Source organism: Poecilia reticulata, chromosome 6 (genome assembly GCF_904066995.2).
Source record: "Poecilia reticulata chromosome 6, P_reticulata-male-v2, whole genome shotgun sequence".
Taxonomy (NCBI): Eukaryota; Metazoa; Chordata; class Actinopteri; order Cyprinodontiformes; family Poeciliidae; genus Poecilia; species Poecilia reticulata.
The window spans coordinates 3407125-3428098 of NC_088835.1; the positions used below are offsets into that span (position 1 = coordinate 3407125).

At 37.6% G+C, this 20974-nt stretch overlaps 1 protein-coding gene across 2 annotated transcripts in view; it reads right to left on the reverse strand.

Moving 5' to 3' along the window:
- Positions 1-7990: 7990 nt before the first annotated feature.
- The window catches only part of ano1b (anoctamin 1, calcium activated chloride channel b), a 59163-nt gene continuing 46179 nt past the window's right edge, over positions 7991-20974 (reverse strand). For both annotated transcript variants that reach the window (XM_008410941.2, XM_008410942.2), the window contains 7 exons: positions 19724-19824; positions 18828-18970; positions 16881-17033; positions 14083-14135; positions 10617-10801; positions 9463-9568; positions 7991-8625 (listed from right to left, as the gene is read on the reverse strand). In XM_008410941.2, the coding sequence (XP_008409163.2) occupies positions 8368-8625; positions 9463-9568; positions 10617-10801; positions 14083-14135; positions 16881-17033; positions 18828-18970; positions 19724-19824 (999 nt within the window). In that variant the 3' untranslated portion in view covers positions 7991-8367. The remainder of the gene's footprint in view (positions 8626-9462; positions 9569-10616; positions 10802-14082; positions 14136-16880; positions 17034-18827; positions 18971-19723; positions 19825-20974) is intronic.

A 20974-nucleotide genomic window follows, 5' to 3' on the forward strand; every position in this document is an offset into this window, starting at 1 on the left:
GGGTAAGTCGACCATGAGCTGATCTTCCACTTGATGACACTGTTTACATTTCAATTAATGTGGTTGCATACAAGGTTAATTATTTTTTAAAGTTGATGTATAGCTAAGGAATTGTGCTGTGCCTTTAAGAGGAGCTGTTTCCTTTTTCTTCTTTGTTTTTTTTTTAAGATGGTCAGGGACCGGTTTGTTCTATTGAATGAAGTCTGAATAAAAGTCTGGACAGCTAAGCTGTTTCCGCCCAGTGTGCTGCTAGCTCTCTGCCCATGATCTCCTACTTTGTGGTAACACATATTTATCCCACATCGTAGTGTTACTAGTTTGAAGAACGGGTTAAAATGGGTTTCCATGGTGGAGCAGCTACATCCTCCTAGCCAGGGGCAGATCTACTGGGCTGACATGGGGTGGCAGTTGCCATCCCAAATGAGAGCCTTGCCACCCCTGTTGCCACCCCAGCTGGTGACTATGAATTCATTAAATAGTTATGGGAAATCGAACATTAAGCGCATGAATCTCTTTTTTCCGATAACATTGAATGCAACACAATGTAACCTGACACCTACTGCTGAGTAGCGGAAAGTGCGAGAGAGAAGGACAGACCGCGAGGCAGCAGCATTGATGAATATATTACTGGACTGGACATTACCTGACTGATTGTGCGCCACACATGCGCCATTGCTGTCCATTGAGTCAGGAATATTGATGGTCAGGAAAATACCACACTTACGCACTGCATCCACTGCAATTAGTAAAAGTTAAACAAGCGACAAAAACTGAACTAATACCCTCTGTTGGTAAAACGTGGCGATATAGTGATTCTTGAGAATAGGGACAAAATGGGTTTTAATTTTCCCATAATATTTTTTGTTATTTCTCAACCTTATGTATGCAAATATGACAAATAATGTTTTGGAAATGTAAAGATGCTAAGGTGCAGGCTCCCAGTTGCAACATTTTTTTTTTTAATTACATTTTTAATCGACCTGACCTAAAACATTGTCATCATCATCTGTCAAAAACAAATAAAAAATCATTTTTAATGACCCTATAAGTGATATTTTTACAAATTTTACAGACAAATGCTTCTCAAGAAACAAAATAAATATTATTTAAAACAAAAAACAACAAAAAGTCCATCTAACGGACTTGACACTGCATGACGGAGTTGACAGAGAGCTGAAGGTGGTGACAAACTAGTGAGTAAAATGAAAAACTTGATACATGTGAAGTAATGCAATTTATGTAAAATACATTAAAATGAATTAATTGCACATTTAAGTGAGATTTGACAACAATTTCACTGAAAGAGTCAGAAAAACTCTGATGGAGTTGACATCTGACGGAGTTAACAAAAAGCCAAACTACCTCAATTTATATGATGTTATTCTGAAGGAGGCCATATTGTAGCTCATCAGGTCCATGAAATCTTTACATAGGACCAAAATTAAGCTTTTATTTCACAAAATTTCATCAAAGTTTTGTAAATTGTCAGTTATGGTGTTGACACATCATGGTTGTGACAAACAACTTGGGAATAAAAAGAAGAAAAAACTAAAGAATAACATAAGCTAACCAGAGCTAACTAGCCCTCCTAGCAAAGGAAGAGAAGGGAAGTGGTCATGGGGTCCTCAGAAGTTCTGGTGCCCCCCAATAATGCCTGATTTTTTTTTTACATTCTTTTCATTTCTGACGGTGTTGACAAAAACTAGGGACACATTTCAATGGAGTTGGAAAATATATAAACAATTATTTTTAATTCAATTTATTAATACCTTTATAATTATTTATATGACTACTTATACTTAATTGTCATAATATATAATTTTAGTATTTCTTTAATTATTTTAAACTATTATAATGTATTGAGTTCTGCTCCAGGACAAGGTATTTTACAGGCATCATCCACCGACTACAATGTTTAAAATAAAAAAATATTCAGCAAACACCTGGAAAATATACATTGTTGTGCTCACATGACCCAGGTTAGTTTAGTCAGATATTTGAAAAAATAATACTTTGTTTATATTTTATTCAAATTTTGTGCTTTATCCATAGGACCTGTTTGGTCCCTATTCTCAAGAATCACTGAGATATATATATATATATATATATATATATATATATATATATATATATATATATATCAAACTACGGCTCCTACAGCATTTAAAATAAAACGATTGACCAATATAAATAGAAATTTGCCCCTTGCATCTTGACAGAACTAACAGAAACCAAACTGTTTATAGATTTGTGTCACAGAGAATTGATCAAACACCAGTTTTCTCATCTTTATCTTAAGTCAAATTTAATAGATATATCTGATAATAAATGATGGCGCTACTAATATTTTTGTGACAGATTTCTGTTCGTCATTGGGATAAAATGGTTTTCTGGACCTAACTCAATGAATCACATAGCGACTAATAGGTATTATAATTTTCTAAGCCCTCTTCTGATACATAACATTTACTAAAATTATTATTATTATTATTATAAATATATACATATATATATTTTACATTTCATGTATTTATTTATTTATTTTTGTACAACATAAGCCCTCCGGTCACCTTGTTACCTTTGACCTTTTGCCTGTGACGCATGACCCAGTTGCCTCTCGCGCAGTGAGATAAGGCGGCTAACTGGAGCTCAACGTAGTGAACGTTCCAGATTACAGAACAGTTTTTGGTGATTTATAAAAAAACGTTTTTGGTGAATAAAGTGGAGTAGACTTGCTACTTGTCAGATGACGGAAAACGTTGAAGTATCGTTTCTGCTTCAGCTCGGAGTCGCGGTTTAAGAAGAGAGGTAATGAAATACAACAGACACTGACAGGCCTCTGCGTCTGCCTTTCTCTGAAGAACTACTGAGGGGAGGAGACAGCCAGGTGAGGAGAAACTGTTCTTATCTATCGATTCAGTATTTTCATTATACAGACATTAGGTTGTTGTTGTTGTGCTATTAGCTAGCTGCTAGCTAACGACTTTGCTAGCAAAGCTAGATAACTAAAAGCTTCTTCCCTGTGTACGAGGCACATCGCCCGTCCAAAACCGATCATCTCCATATGGATATATGTCCAATCTTCTAATTTCCTTTGCTGCATAATGTACATTTCATTTATTCTGGCGTTAGGTAAATGTATCTTGAAGGAGAATAACACTTAAACAATAGTCCAACAAGGATATTTATTTAGAATTAAAAATAACTCACCCTGAATTACCATGATAGATATAATGTATGTAATAAAAGTGTCACTAATGAAGGGAAAACAACTCAACCCAGACTTTAAGTTTAGGGTCTGGTTCACAGAGTATGAAGTTAAATTTTTTCCCCAATTTTTCAATGGAAAAAAATAATAAAAACTAACCTCAGTTAAGTAAAATAAAATTGTAATCAAAACTTTTGGAATTGTAATTTCTTTTTTAAAAAAACAAATCGTTTTGTTTAAAAAACCTTTTTATCTTGTGAACTTAAAAAGTTATTTGCCAAACATAAACTTTTATTTGCACATATCAGAAATGTTTTGTTGTGATTTTAGGCCCTGCTCAAGATGTCATGTGAGAATCACAAGCAAAACTTTGACTCCAACAAAAACTTAGAATAGCAAGAAAAGATTTCTGACATGCAAAATAAGTTTGTTTTGCAAAAAAATTTCATTTTATTAGAGAAAAATGTGTGATCTAAATGTTTAAAGTTTTTTTTAAGCAAAACTCAGTAGGCTTTTCTCGTGGTGACATGCATTAACAATTAAATATTTGCTTTTGTTTTTTTCTTTTTTCTGCAGTTCCACGTTAAAGTTTGATGCAGCTCTGCTTTCCTGAATGGACCATCTTCATCTCCACTGCAGCAAACAGGCAGATCTTTGTTTTATAGATTACTGTACACTAAAGGTTGCATTGTGCCCTTGTTTATATTTTTAATAGTGTAATTATGTAAAGACAAAATATGTCTGGTGGTCCAGCTCTGATTTACATATCTTGCTAAATTGCTGGTTTGAATATTTCAATACTTTCCTATAACAAAATAGACCTGCAGAAAGAAATTACTAATAAAATATCTTACATAGGCATAGTGTTATGCTCTATATGGAGATGTTTGTTAGCTTTGATTGTATATGTCACATTTTTGTAATTTATCATTGTTTATTAAACTCTGAAAGCTGAGAGGCTTTGTTAATATTCTGTCCTAGAATGAGGTTAGATGTGACCTTTTTTTTTTTTTTGAGCACCTGCCCCTGTAGTGGCCTCTGCACGGCCCTGGCTGCTACCATGGAAGCAGATGCTTAAACGATTCAGCTTCCATCTCTCACCTAAAGTCTCTCCTCTTAGATAAACAACTACCTGAGACTTATAGATCTAGTATAGACAAATTCCCCATCCTGTCCTGCACATTACGTTGCTTTTGTCAGTGCCTCCTTCAATGAGTGTGGGAAGTTTTGGTATCAAAGAGACGCACAGGATCCTTCGAAGAGCCGCATGAGGCTCGAGAGCCGCAGGTTCAACACCCCTGCTCTAAAGGAACGCAAAGTTTCAGTTATTTTGCAGTTTTCTAGAGGTTTGTTCCAGATTTGTGCTGCATAGAAGCTGAATGCTGCTTCTCCATGTTTGGTTCTGGTTCTGGGGATGCAGAGCAGACCAGAACCAGAAGTCTGGAGTGGTCTGGAAGGTTGATATGACTACAGGGCTGTAATATGTTTTGGTGCTAAGCCATTTCGTAATTTATAAATTTATATTTCAAGCTGTTTTTCGAAATCGTAGAAAAACAGTTGTATGTGCAATGACATCACAGTTCACTATGACCTGTGAATTTTGGAAAACTTGTATTGTTAAAATTGATGTTAAATATCCGTATGTCTAAATATAGGATGAAAATAATCTGGATTTTAACAATTCATTTTATTTCAAACATACTTTATTAATTCCAAAAGTAAATGTAGTAATTCATGATATACAATCTTCTTCTGAGTTGTTGTAAAAGCTGGTGGCCGTGGGCAGAAGGACCTCCTGTAGCGGTGTAACAGGATTGAAGCTCCATTAGACCACTGGACCTTATATGGAAATATAAGTAGTAATTTAGACACAATACAGGCATCATTGACATCAGTCTTTATGAGTGGTTACTAAAACGGGAACAGCTGGAAAAGGATCTTACAGCATTTTTAAACAGGACCACCTGACTGTCACATGCTTGTAGAAAAAGAATCATCACTGTCATGGACAGCAGATTATTGGCCCTGCAATTGCTGTTGCTGTCAGAGGTCTGTTGCATTTCTGTGCTTTTCACTCATTTATAGTTGCTGAAAGCAAAGACAGCAACCACTTGACCCCGGCTGACAAAAACACTTGTCAACACTACACAAGAGCTCCCCTTCCCTAACTCATTATAGATCTTTACTCCTCCTCTATATCTTCCCCTCTCTAACCTTTTGTTTTTTTAACTGCTTCTGTCGCCTCTACTGCACCTTTCCCCTTCCAACTATTTCTTCAGTTCTAACTTCCTGTATTTCTTACGCATCCTCCTCTTTAGGTCTCACAACTACATATCTGACGCTGGCAGTTTACAGGTAATTATAGGTAATTATCTAAATGGACAGTAATTACTTGGGGAGGGGGAGTGCATTTGCCTTCGATTTATCTTTGCTATATTTTCAATTGATGCTTTGAATTTGACTTGCTTTGGACAGTCCTTAATTTAGCAACACTGTGCTTAATAGCTGTGCTCACTCACTCTGTGACTGTCATGCACGCAGTGACCAGCTTTCAACCTTAAAATTCTTTCTTGAACAATTTATTTATGTTAAGAAAAGCACAAGTTTGGAGTGTAAAACTTGCGTTTCCATCAAACAGTTTCACCCACTAAAACACCATCACACAAAGGAGAGATTTAACTGACCACCAGCGATACTACTGTAACATCTGACGTAGTGGTGTGCGCAGACATGAGGTGCTCAAGAGGAAAAAAGGTCACAACCACAGACTGCCTTTTCAGTGTGAGATTTATTACAGACACAGATTGTACATTATGCAAAGGTCTTTAATGTCGATTTTTAATTTAAAAAAAACTAAAAACAAAAATTTATTTAAGTGCATTTTCAAATATTTTATGACTAATAAAACAGCTAAATTATTATAAATTAAAATATAAAATATGACAAACGGTGTTTAAGTTGAACTTTGAGTCAAATTTGAAATTTACTTTGCCCTTTTTCTCTCTTTTTATATTATGAGCTTCATGTATTTTTCTTGGCTACGTCATTCTGTAATTTCATCACAAAATATCATCTGCACCACATATCCTTATGTTGTAACAAAGAAAGCCACTCTGACAAATGAAAATTTGCTAGAAAATAAACTATTCTCCACTGTCTTTGTTTTTCTTTATTTCGCACCGTGAGTTAGAACCAGATGTGCGAAGTTGATAGTCGTCACCTGGCAGGGTTCACGTAATGATCTAGTACATATATCTCCCAGGCTGAGTGTCAGCAGAGGTCATCGTCAGTCCAGACTGCACACATCTGCTCCTTGCTCTATCCAGGAGCACGTCAACCTGACGTGCAGGCGTGTTCTTGGTTTGGCATCAGAACGCTGGGTTCAAGCTCGTAGGCAGCTTTGGCTGGTTAAATTACTTCAGGAATTTAATTTGTCTAGTTATATAATTACTGTGCTATTTTAAAGAGGGAGCTAGTAATAACAATTAGAGAAAAACTGCAATAAAATCACAGTAAAACTAATACATTTACAATAAAATTACAGTAAAACTAATAAAATCACAGCAAAACTGTAAGAATTACAGTAAGGCTACTGTAAAGTTACTGCAAATTTGTTACTGTAAATTGTACAGTGACTTTTTTTACAGTGTAGTTTCACATCGGTAAGGGCGCAGTAAAGGGGGAAAAGTGATGACAATTCTAGGAGCTGTCAAGGTGGGAGGTGGTGAGGATGAACGCAGAGCCAGGTTATTGATGAAAGAATGAAGAATTTAATGAAAGTGCTCCACAACAGTCCAGGTCTGGCAGCACGGCAGCTAATACCGGTAGCAACTGACAACTGAAGACTTAAACGAGACCTAAGCAAACCAGGACTTCACAGTTCTACTGGAGAGCTTCAATGTACGACATTAGACGAAGAACAGAGACAACAGGTGAGACTAAATACACATGAGGTAATCAAGGGAACGAGACACACCTGGGAGACAATCAACGGGGAAGACGCAGAGACAGGACTCAGGGAACAGGATCACACAGAAACTCTAAAATAAACACATAGAAACACGGATCATGACAGGAGCCCTCACCAACAGGGGGGCCTCCACAATTTATTTATTTATTCATAGAAATAAAATAAAAATTGGGGCCCTGTCAATTACAAAATATTGTATATTGTATGATATATATCATATTGTATTTTCGAAGATCGTTTTCAGCAGTAAAAATTTAATGTTCCCACTCCCAGACCAAAAAACACACATCCTTCAGAGAAAGGCACGGTCATCTGTAAATTCAACCTGGAGAGACTTAGACAAAAAAAAGCTGCAATTAGAAAGTTTTATTTAACATGAATTAATTAAAGTTTCTGGCACATATTATAGTTTCGGGACATATGGGTGATGTGAATTGCAGTAAGCTAGCTAGCCACCTAACTTGCTGGCTGGCTGGATGGAATAACAAGGCAGAATAAATCCATGCTTCATCTTGTTTACAGCAAACTGGTAGAGTGAACATCTCAATAGATCAGTATAGTTTCTGAAAACTCAGAGCAGAATGTCTGGCATCAGCCATGTAACAGTCAGCCACTATTTCTTTGTTTTTGTGCTGAGCTCATCATATCATCTTCACCTGTCTGGATTAGTAAATGCACTTTGTTGCTGCCATTTGATTCAGTTATTTGAAAGTATTTGAAGTAATAAAGTGGCTAGAAGATCTATAAAATTAAAATGGATTACACTGTCAAAAGTTTTAGTACCAACTACAAAGACAAATTCATACACAAGATTAAACATGTTCTTATTTTATTATATTTGTAAATTTTATACAAATTGTGATATCTTCATGAGGATTAATAGATTTATATGCAAATGTTCTTATGTTATTATGCATGCACAGTTGAATACAAATATAACGAGCGAAGAAAAGCTGAGAAAACAGTTAGGGACTGACAGTTTCTATCATAAAACTTTCTTAAATGCAGAACATGGAGAACAGCTTGCTTTTCTCACACATGATAGACCAGCTGCTCTTTAAGGTGTTGGAATGTTTTAGATGTCAACTGAAACAGTGACTTCAGGACGACCTGAGTGAATAATGAAAAAATATACTATCTGCAAGCTTTGACTTGCTAAGACTGATTAATGAAGACATCCTTGCTACGCTCAGAATTGTTTGGTGCCATTGGGTTGCTCTTTAGAGAACAGATGAGCCGTTGTGCTGTTGTTGTTGTTGTTGCTTCTTCTGTAGGTTTCCTTGATGCTTGATGACCCCCCTCTCTCAAGTATATTGATCATTCCTTGTTCTTGTCTCATGAAGAGTTCAACCAGCAGAATTTTCTCCTTGTGGATCTGTTGGCTGATATCTTTGGGGATGTCCGGGATTAGCCAGTCAACAATGTCATTCATCAGCATCACAACATTCTGGCAAAGAACAATGAAAATAATTAATGAAATCATCACGCAATGTATAAGAACAGACAAAGAGCCTGTGTAAATAGAAAAGCAGTTTTTTTGCATTCTGTGTAAAATACTCAGTCAAACTAACCTGGTCACATTCAGAAAATGTAACTTTCCACTAAACCTAAACTACACTGTAAAATCTAATTAGTTCACCTTACTTAAAAAAATATACAAACTCATTGCCTCAAGAAAAATAAGCAAAGTGAGCTTAAGATTAGAGAATAAGACAGCTTCAACTATTTTAAGCAAGCAGTACTAAATAAAGTAGTACAGCTAAAACATATGATATTTTAGTTAATAGGAAAATTATAATTAGACCAACATGTTTAACTAATCATCAAAGCAAAAGTAGAAGTCATGAATTCATTAAGTGCTCCAGGTACTATAGAAGCAATGAGCTGGATGAAGTAGATAAAAACAGGACCTAAAAACAGCTTTTTTTAAATCATGTTCAAATGTTAGAATTTGTGATCTGAAACATTTAATGTGACAAAAAAAATCAAAAACAGAAGAAATGTGTACATTTTTCACAGCACTACAAAGTCACAGCCTTTCAGTTGGGGGGTTTGGATGTTAGGACATAAATAATAATAACAGTGTGGAATCTACGACTTTATGTGCACATTTTATATCCATTAAATATTTCTACTGCTGATATTTTTCTTTTAGATTTTGTATGTTATGATCTATTTTCTTAGGTCTTTGCAAATAACAAATGTTAAAAATAAATGAGATATCATTAGCATTGTTCTGAAAAATATTTATAGCGAAGAAAAAAATCCTGCTTTTTCTTGTTACCTGAAAAACAATGACAAATGCAAGTCGTACAGCCAGCACCGCCCAGAATTCTTTAGAGATCTCATATGGTGTTAGAGACCAGGGAGGCTCTCTGTAATCCTTGTACCTGGGAGACACAAATAGTAGCAGTAAGGTATAATCAGTGCAACTTACTGTTGTTTAAAAAAGACAACGACTGTTCCTCAGTTTCTTCACCTGTCAAAGCTTTATGGGAGAGCAGTGATGAGAAAGTCACTGTTGAAAACTCAGATCAAGGCTGGACTGGAGTCTGCCTTGAACTGAGAGGTGGAGTCAGGTCTTCACAATTATTATTTTTATTAATCACCATTTACAGTGTTTGGTTAATCCGAAATGTCAATAAACCTCATACAAACCTCAAACATGAACCTTTAATAAACTAAAAGTGAGGTTTTCTGTTTTTTTGAAAATATCTATATGTGCAAAATTATTGGGAGAATAATATTGTGCAGAATGATTATGCAACTACATGACAAACACATTTTTCCATCTCACATTTTTATTTTACCAGTGAACATTTCTGAAGTGAAAAAATAACACTCAGTAACTAAAACAACCTAATTTTTTTCTATAACAGTGATCTGCCTCCCATTAATGGAGGTTGTTAATTTCCTGATGTGTTGATGAACTTTCTGTGCAGCAGCATCCACACCCTCCCAGACTTAGCTCATGAGAAAGATACATGAACAGAATGTCTGCTGTCAGGATCGACCCATATAAGATAGAGAGGGAAAACATGTACGATATGGACAAGCTGCCTCTGATCTCATACTACGATATAGATAAAGTGAGAACACCATGGAGGAGCTAAGCAGCCTGAAATCCATAGATGCATACAATCAGTGTTTCAACAGCTTTGCAAAGGATGTCAGACCTTTTCATGTGAATAACAGGTTCTGATGACTGGTAGAGTAAGTACATGTGGTAACATCCACAAGCTTGCAGATAAAAGCTACATTAGCTAAGCTAATTTAGCTAGTTCAGAAGTAAATACTACAGTACCACAAAGGTGGGTAGATTCTTCAAAAGTTGTAATCGAGTAATAGTTGTAGTAGTAACTTAATTTCAAAAGAAAAAACAGTGAAGGGAATTGGTGGATGTAAACAGTGAAGACACAAAACAAGATTGATGCTCACCTGCAAACTTCAATGGAATAGCCATAAGGCATTGGATCCATAGTTTCTTTGCCATGCTCAAAGTGACTGACATTAAAGTAGGACAGCGTATGGTTGACAAATCCATGCAAGGAGCCATCAGGGCTGTACATATACTGGTAGACCATCCGAGGAATGAAGTCTGATGTGAAGGAGATGACAAATGCCTAGCAGAGGGGTGGAAGATCAAAATTTAGTCAGACCAAGGGAATGTAATGTAACACTGGCCTATGCTACTTCAGTTACCCACAGGCTATCAAATAAACTTCCATTCGATTCAATTCAGTTTTATTTATATCATGCCAATTCACAACAAATGCCTTGAGACATTTTACAGAAAATCATTTCTATTCATCATACATACATTCCAATTCATCCTAGTTATCAAACAGTACAGTAAGCTCAATTAATAAAAAAGTAACATATTTTCCGCACTATAAGGCGCACCGGATTATAAGGGCGCACCTTCAATGAATGGCCTATTTTAAAACTTCTTTCATATATAAGGCGCACCACATTATAAGGCACATAGAACAGACGCTGCAGGAGAGGTTGGAGTTATGTTATGCATCCACTAGATGGAGGTGCACTAAAGTGAATATCAACAAAACAGTCCGACTCGGGTCGGCGAGGAGAGCCTTCTGGGCCGGGGCGTGGCCGGGCGATGGTCACCCTTCTCCGTTCGCGCACAGCATGTTCGTGGAGAACGTGGTGCTAATGACCTGCAGACGACCTGATTCTAGGTAGATAGGTCAGTCAAACTTTATTAATGTTATTCAAATGTGGTAAGTGTTAAAGAACGTGAGGATGCTGTTAAATCAGTGGTGAAACTTGTACAAGAACAGGCCTTTGGCTCAGAGATGAAGCTGTTAAAGAGAGGAGAGATTCTTTCACGTTCCAGCTCTCTGTTCCGTTTAAATCCATTTGTAGAAGATGATCCGTTACTTGTTGGTGGACGATTAAAACATTCATCTCTTAGTGAAGATTTTAGATACCCACTGATTTTGCCAAAAAACAGCCATATCACTCATTTTATTTTGTCCTACTGTCACACTCAGGTATGTCATCAAGGCAGAGGTCAAACCCAAATGCAGCTCAGAATAAATGGGTTTTAGATTATTGGCTGCAGCAGGTTAGTGGCTCAGATGATTCATAAATGTGTGCAGTGCAGGAAGCTCAGACGACCAGTGGAAGAACAGCTTATGGCTGAGCTTCCAAAGCAACGCTTGGAAGCATCTGCACCATTTACTTATCGTGACTGTTTTGGTCCTTTTGTTGTTAAAAGAAATCGTAAAGAACGCAAGAGGTATGGGTTGGTGTTCACCTGCCTCTATTCAAGAGCTGTTCACATTGAAATGTTGGTTGTTGATTTGTCCAGATTCCTTTATTAAGGACCTGCGTTGTTTCATTAGTTTGAGGGGAGCTGTTTGCCAGATATATTGTGATCCAGGAAGAAATTTTGTAGGAGCCCAAAATAAGCTAACACAGTGTGATCCTAAATATCTGAAGACTTTCCTAGCAGAGAACCAATGTGAGTTCATTTTTAATGCACCATCAGCAAGTCATGCTGGTGGTGTTTGGGAGCGTCAGATACGCACCATCCAAAATATGTTAGCCTTCACTCTCTCTCAAAACTTGATGATGCTTCATTAAGAACTTTTCTTTATGAAGCCATAGCTATAATTAATAGTTGTCCTTTAACATTAAAGGGAATAAATGACCCTGGTTCTCTTGAACCTTTAACTCCTAACCATCTGCTTCAAATGAAATCTGAGTCTGCCCTGCCTCCTGCAGGAACATTTGTGAGGGAAGATATTTATTCCTCAAAACGCTGCCGCTGTGTGCAGTTTGTGGTTGAACAGTTTTGGAGTCAGTGGAAGAGAGAATACCTCCAGAATATTTCCATTAGACAAAACTGGCATGTAATTCGGCGCAATCTGAAAGTAAATGATGTAATTGTCAAAGACGATTTTCTCCCAAGAAATAGGTGGCAGTTGGGTCGTGTTGTGGAAACAATGGTTGATGGTGATGGCTTGGTTCAAAGAGTGAAGTTGAGAACAGGAGAACAAAGATCAGGAAGGGATATGATCTTAAAGAATTCAGTGATAGAAAGACCGGTACAAAAATTAGTGGTGTTATTGGAAAGTGACTTATAAACTGAATGTACACAGATAAGCATGTTTTAAACAATCTGCCTGGTTTTAAGGGAAACTTTAAAATAATGCATGTTTTTTTGGTAATAGTTCATGCATTGTTGGTGGGAGTGTAATGGATAGTGAACCATTAAAATAAGTTGCCAAATTTGTAAACTATTGTAAATTATTTGAAGTGACTTTTCTAAACTAAGGATGTTGCAGATGTTGTTTAATGATATTTGTCTGTTTTGATTACCACTGTTGGTGGTTTGTATTTTGTTTTGTTTAATTGTATTTGCACTTTGTAATGTTTTGCAGGGTTTTTTGTTTTGTAATGTACCTCATGGGCTGCCGTAGCTAAATGAGGGCAGGCCCTAAAAAGCTGGCAAATCATTGTGCCAATGAATGACTTGAACGAACTGCCAAAGATGTCCTTGGCAAAATCAACACTTAGTGTTCCCCGGTGAAAGCAGCGAGGCACGTTTTATTTTGTTGTTTGCGTTGTAAGTTTGTTTATATTCTAATATTTGTATATCTGTTTAGTTTTCACTGTGACTACGGTGTCTATGGTAATCAATGTGATTGAGATGACTGATGGTCCACATCAAAGAAAATAAACAAAACCTTGAAATCACCCGTCGAGACCGCGCAATTAATTCAAGTGCTGGGGAGATGCTACTCCCAGATTCTATGAGTATAGACGCAGCCCTTTAAGCTGTGGGCCTCACTGGTTCCTGAATAGCTGAAGTGAAAGGCTGTTGGGGAGCCGTTTGTCCGGTCTGACCGTTATTTATACGCACCGGGGTGAGGCCCACCCAGTAGGTGGGTATGGACTAAGCTTTTTTCAGTGCTGCGCTACGCGTGAGGGATAAAGTGACAAGTAAAGGGACAAGTGCTGCGAATTAGCTGTTGCTATTGCACCATAATGCAAACATGGGACCGCTGTTTTATTCAGTTTGTCTATGTCGATGTGTGTCTGTCCCTATCAAATAAACTTTATAATAAACCCATTAGCGATGGCCTTAAAGGGCGAAGCCTATACTCATAGAATCTGGGGTTACAATACGTAACCAATGATCTTGTAGCAGGAATCTATAAGAAAAATTAACAAAGTGGAGTAGAGATTCTGCCACTCAGATTACCTTTGGCTTCACTTTTGTCTTAATTCTGTATCTATGTTCTTCCTCCTCCTTCCTAATTTTATAGTCTCTTTTCTCTACTGAAAGTTGTCACTTATAGAAACATATTTCATTTGATCATAGTTTGAACCAAAACATTTATACATACAGATAGGTGTGTTTAGTTTTACTTACATTAATGATGACAGCAACTTTTGCTACTCCTCTCAGAATGTCATACCATATACCTGCAAGCATAAAAATAAGAATTATCAGTCACTGGACACATCATTGTATGGAAGCATATTGCTGTCATGGAGGAAAACAAAGTTTAGAGCACTATCACTCTAAGCTTTAATTATAACGTAATAATTTTGCACAAGCGTAATACTTACAATCACCTCCAAAAGTATTGTAACAGCAAGGCAAATTTCTTAGTTTTTGTTGTACAGTGAAGACATTTGGGTTTAACAACAATAGATGAGCATGAGACAAGTGTTCAGAATGTCAGCTTTTATTTTCTGGGATTTACATGTAGATGTGTTACAAACAATTCAGGACATACCACCCTTTGTTTAAACCCACCCATTTTTCAAGTGAGCAAAACTATTGGAACATGTGACTGACAGGTGTTTCTTGTTGACCAGGTTTAACGTTGATTGTTCAAACATTAAATATCTCTGCTTGACCAGTCTACTTTTTGGCCTATGCTTAAAACTATTGGTTAGGTTTAAGCGTAGCCAGTAGCCATAAGCTATTGGCTATGCTAAACATAGGAAGTAGGTTATGCTTAAACAAAGCATAGTCTATTGGCCCTGGCCTATGTTGGTTTATCCTCTTTAACAAGAGGAAGCACACAAGCGTATTATAGACAGACCAGAGAGCTATCTATGGGAGAAAAGCAAGCCACTTTGAAGCTGAGAGAAAAATAAAAATCACTGAGCCATTGGACAAACAAGCACAACAACTGAAATGTTCTGCATAAGAAAGAAATGACTGGCGTACAGAGCAACAGACAGTGAACAACAGTAGCTGTAGTTTTCCTTGGCCGACCTGTTGTGACAGAAATATTGTGAGAGCTGTGAAGAAAACCCCCAACACATCAGTGGTGTCAGGGGTGAAGATATCACAATCCACTGTTCGAAGAAAACTCAGAGAGCAAAAATATAGAGGGCACACCCAAAGATACAAACCACTTATCAGTAGTAAGAATCGGAAGCCCATATTGCAATTTGCAAAAGAGTACAGAGATGAGCCAGAAACGTTGTGGAACACAATCTTATGGACTGAATAGGCCAAGATTAATCTTTACCAAAATTATGGAAAGGCCAAAGTGTGTAGAAAGAAAAGAACTGCTTTGGATCCGAAGCATACAAGTCCATCTGTGAAGCACTGTGGAGGTAAAGTCATGGCCTGGACATGCATGGCTGCTTCTGGAACAGGTTCATTAATTTTTATTGATGATGTAACTGATGATGGTAGCAGCAGAATGAATTTTAAAGTGTACAGAAACATTTTGTGTGTACATTTACAGAGAAATGCATCCCAAGTAATTGGAAGGAATTTTATCAAGCAGCAGGAGAATGGCCCAAAACACACTGCCAACAAAACAAAGGACTTCATCAGAGGAAACAAAGTGCAAGGTTTTAGACTGGCCAAGTCAATCACCTGACCTTAAACCGATAGAGAATGCATTTCACCTCCTGAAGAGGAGACTGAAGGGAGAAATCTACTGAAACAAACAAGCACTGAAAGAATCTGTGGTAAAAGCCTGGAATAGCATCACAAATGAAGAATGCAACAGTCTGATGGGTCGCAGGATTGAGCCAGTCATTGCAAGCAAGGCTTATGCCACCTAATATTAAATACTATTCACATAAAGATCATTTGTTCCTTTCCTTCTGCTCACATAAAAATGCTGTGGTGTAACATAAATGGTGAGATATCATAATTTACCTAACACATCTACATGTAAATCCCAGAAAACAAAACCTGACATTTTGAACTCTTGTCTCATGCTTATCTTTTGTTGTTGAGCCTAAATATCTTCAACAAAAACAAAATAATTTGCCTTGCTGTTCCAATACTCTAGGAGGGGTTTGTATATTGTGCAAACATGATCATATATTGTGTAAAAGTGATCTTTATATTGTATAAGCATGATATGCAGTAGTATGCTTTTAGTGCAGGTATAAAGAGGGCTAGTACAGTGGATAACACGAGTTGGTCAAGTTTTTCTTCATGCTTGGTCTAAAACATGGAGAGATACTAATGCTGCTGTGTATTGTGTAGGAAATCATTAATAGCATGTGCACTCTAAGCAGGATCCTAAACAGAATGGGACTGCACAGACGGAACAGTCAGTCTGATCCTCTACATGCTGCGTTCCTAACTGATTGTCTGGAACGAAGCTGAAGTTGGCTTCCAATTGTAGCTTCTGATTCGGGAAATGTTCTACTTTAAAATCTAAGTTTGTTAGATTTTACAGTAGAACAGATTAAAGGCGCTCAAGGTAGTGAAAATTATGTGGAATCGCTCTTTCGCCATTTCCTGAATCGGAAGCCAGTTGCAGCTTCATTCCAGACAGTCAGTTAGGAACGGCGCCACATCTAGCGGATCGGACAGACGTTTCCTTTCTGTTCAGGATCCTGGTCACAGTGTGCATACTATTAATGATTTCAAATACAATGCAAAGCAGCATCAGTATCTCTTCAGGAAAACTTGACCAACTATTGTTAGCCACTTTACTAGCCTTCTTTAGCATACATCTGGATGGATGAAATTATAACATTTATACAATATAATTATCATGTTTGTACAATATATTATGTTAGGGTTAGGGTTAGTCTGTACAATGTAATTAACACATCATAGCGTGATAGTGCGCGAAAATGTATTTTCCTTTGTGTCAGCAATATGCTTATTATTAATAATGTCATTAACCACACTGCGTTGATTGTGTTATAACTTAATCATATAATAGAAAAACGCACCAATATCTTTGGCTCTTGCTGCCACTGGTCTTCGCAACTCAGTCACAAATTTCTTAGCATCAAGCCGTATTTCGATAATGTTGTTGAGCAGAGCAAATAGAGGAGCAAGAGGGAAGGATGCTACAAATAATGTGACAAAACCAAACTGGATAACTGGAAAAGAAGAACAAAGAATAATTTTGTTATGGAAGAATCTCTCCTCTGTTTAACAGCTTGATCTCTGAGCCAAAGGCCTGTTCTTGTACAAGTTTCATAACTGATTTAACAGCATCCTCACGTTCTTTAACACTTACCACATTTGAATAACATGTGTTTCTGTGTCCAAGTCTTTTGATTCTGGCCATTACTTTAATCAATGTTAACCAGGATGAAAATCTAATGAAACGTTCCAGAAAATCTGCAGTGTCATCTGTTGTCGTCACAAATGTCTGAACAGTTTTAACCTCTGGGTCACCAACTAACAGATCAGGGCAAGATTCAAATTCCCTTTTTTTTTATCTCCCTTTGCCACAATTTTGTTCATCCAAAATAAGTCCTCTTAGGACACTATGTAAAGCACAAGTTGACTTCAAAAGTATTGGTATCAGTCCAATAGTAAGATTTAGGTTTAGTCCAATTTTTATGTAATGTTTAAGGATTATTCATCTTTATTACTTTTTTGTACGAGTGTAGCAATAATGCTAAAACCTAAAAAGGCCTTAATATTTTGATGTCAGAGTTTCCCCCAGAAAACTTGCCAAGCCTGGTGATAGGAGCGCTCAGGCAGTCCTTCAGTAGTTTTTGTGTTGAAAAATGTTTAAAAGTAAAAAAAATAAAAAATTGGAGGTTCAATTTGGAAACAATAGCATGTGAGGCCAATGGACAGACATATGAACGGTGCAACTGGTGCTGATGCCTTAATTATAAAACTAACTTAATCAATCTTTACTGTCACCGTTACTGGAGTATAAAAAACTATATAAAATAAGCAAACAACACTTAGCCTGGTGGGGGTCAAACAAAACCTTGTGGTCTGCCAGGCTTATAATACACTGGGGAAAACATGCATGTGATACATGGATGCTTTCAAATAATACTGCATGAATTAGACAACAAATGATGATACAGTAAATGTTTCTAGGTTCATTTAAGATGTTAAGATGAGTATGAGCACACATCTGTCCATGACCTCTTTGCTCAGTGTAAAGAAGCAGAACATCTGACTACCACCAGATACTTTCTGGAAGGAAGCAAGAAAAGCAGATGCAAAAATGAAGTTTTTATGTCTAGTTAAAAAACCTTACATATTAAATAAAATGATCAAGAAAGGGATATTACATCTTTTTCAATATCAAATTGGGATCAAATCCTATCCATTATGGTTAAAGTTCATCATTCTTTGTGTGTGGGGGAAAACACTCAGTTTTGCGCTTGAGTGGATGCCGACTTCACTTAAATCTGCATAATGTACTAAAATATGAATGGTAAATGGACTGAGTAAATGGGTTGGTCATACTGATCAATCAAAGCACTTTTACACCAGTGCTACATACACCCTGTCTCACTCACAAAGCAGAAACAGACAATACATTTCTGATTGAGCCACATATTGTCTCCACACCACATCCAGTAGTTCTACTGGTACCAAAGCTCATCTCTGAATTATGAATGTTAATAACATCTCTGGTTAAATGCAACCTAAATGAATCTGTCCAGATTGGCAAATGTAGACTTGAGGAGGACTCAATGTGTGATCTACAGAGTTCGAAATTAATATTATCAATATATAATATATATTATTCATTATATCTTTTGACGTCTAAACCAAGTTTAAAGCACTATAGACACAACAGAATAAGCTGGATAGGTTTAAATATACTGAACTAGAGCCACACCTTTAACTCATATCTGTCTGTCAGTCACTTACAGAAAATTATTGCATGCAAGGATTTTATGTTTGCTACTGACTCATTTCCATATATTCAGGTGTCAGTCCACCAAACGGTTCCAAGAAGTGGTCTGTCTCATATCTCCGCAGTTTCTTTTGTCTCTCTTCTTCTTGAAATGCTCCGTGTTCTGACTGAATGTATCGAATTAGCTTCTTCAGTTTGCTGAGGAATGTAAAAAAAACACACAAGTTAAGTTGAGCTCTAAAGAGTTTAGCTCTAAACTAACTTGAATTGGATGAACAACTAAAAAGGTTTAACAGTTGATTAATACTTCCTTGTTTAAAATTGTCTTTTGCAGTCACCACCCTTTTTAACAGAATCATAAAATAGATGTTGTTTTGTGCCAATTAGCCTGGTAAAACCAAACCCCTTGTCCTACGCTATTTGCTTCGTCCGGAGGGCTCTCAGCTATTGAGAAACAATTGATTCCTGAAGGCATGGACTCTGTTGAAGTTTTAAATTTTACCCATGATGTATGTAATCCACCAGTTCAATGCTATAAATCTAACTGGAAGTTGTCTGCACTCTAAACAATTATCCTCCATCCTGCAAAAGGAGAAGCACTGAGCCCAGCAAGATGGCTGTTGATGTTAACTCAATATTTTGAAGAAGACTAACACAGATTGGACGGTTTTGTTTACTTCCTCTGCTGCTATTAATAAAATTACAGGCAGACTGCAATTCTATAACAGCGCAGAAAATCAACAACATTGTTCAGAACTTGTCCTTCTGTTCTCTGATTGGCCAGGTCAAAAATTGACCGGAGAGAATCTGACTGAATAGGAGAAAGCCCAGACTGTGCTGTAAGTGAGGTATTTTTCGACCGTATCTTCACAGGAACGGAATGGCAGGCTAGTGCCAAATCCTTGTTAATGAGATCTAATAAAATAAATCCAGAAACAGAACTGTACTCACGGTATTCCAATCTCAAAAAGGTTATTTTGAATGAGCTGCTTTCCCAACATGGTAATACTCAGCTGGATACATAGCTCCATCAGACAGCTTCCATCAGAACACTGGAAACCAGGAACACAGTAAAAAATAGTTAAGCCTGAACAAAGCCCATGTTCTTAAAGACTAGGGGCCTTATGTGTGTGTTCAGAAATCAGACTGAACTGCATGAACATGATGATGAGCAGTTTATTAGCTGCTTCAGATTGCCCATAGACCATCACACATAACTGCAGAACTGCCCTCCTGTAAGCCCACCTTGCATTGGGAAACTATGGAGTGTCATGATCCGTGTTTCTATGTGTTTATTTTTGAGTTTCTGTGTGATCCTGTTCCCTATTAGTCCTGTCTCTGCGTCTTTCCCCGTTGATTGTCTCCCAGGTGTGTCTCGTTCCCGTGATTGCCCCGTGTGTATTTAGTCTCCCCTGTTGTCTGTGTTCTTCGTCGGGTCCTTGTCAATTGCTTGTCGATAGTTGTAGTCCTCGTCGATTCCTGGTCAAGAGTTTGTCTATGGTCCCTGTTGATTGTCTGTTTATTTCCTCCGTCTCCGTGCTACCAGTTTCCCTCGTGTTGTTCCCCGCTGTTCCTGTTTTTCAATAAATACTTATATTTCCCGCTACATCCTGGGTCCTGCCTGCGTTTCACTCACCGGAAACCACCGCCTCCTGACATGGAGCCTGCGTTTCCTGCTCAAGTTCTCACAACGTTGGTATTCCTCGCAAATAGTGCTTCATAACATCAAGCCCTAATAGTCAGAATTCCACTAATTTGATTTTCATGGACTCCTGTTCTACTGTTTTCTACTCTCTGGTATGTTTTCAATGTTTTTATTTTTTTATTTGGAATTTGTTTTACCTCTCCTTAGGCTGCCACCTTATCGTGGTGGAGGGGTTTGAGTGTCCCAATGAACTTAGGAGCTATGCTGTCTGTGGCTTTATGCCCCTGGTAGGGTCACCCAAGGCAGACAGGTCCTAGGTGAGGAACCAGACAAAATGCAGCCCAAAGACCCCCTATGACGGAAAACAACTTTGGATCTGGTGTTCCCTCGCCCGGACGTGGGTCACCGGGGCCCCACTCTGGAGCCAGTCCTGGAGGTGGGGCACAATTGCGAATGCCAGGTGGCCGGGTTTTTACCCACGGAGCCCGGCCGGGCTCAGCCCGAAGAGAAGAGGTGGGTCCCCCTTCCAATGGGCTCACCACCTGTAGGAGGGGCCA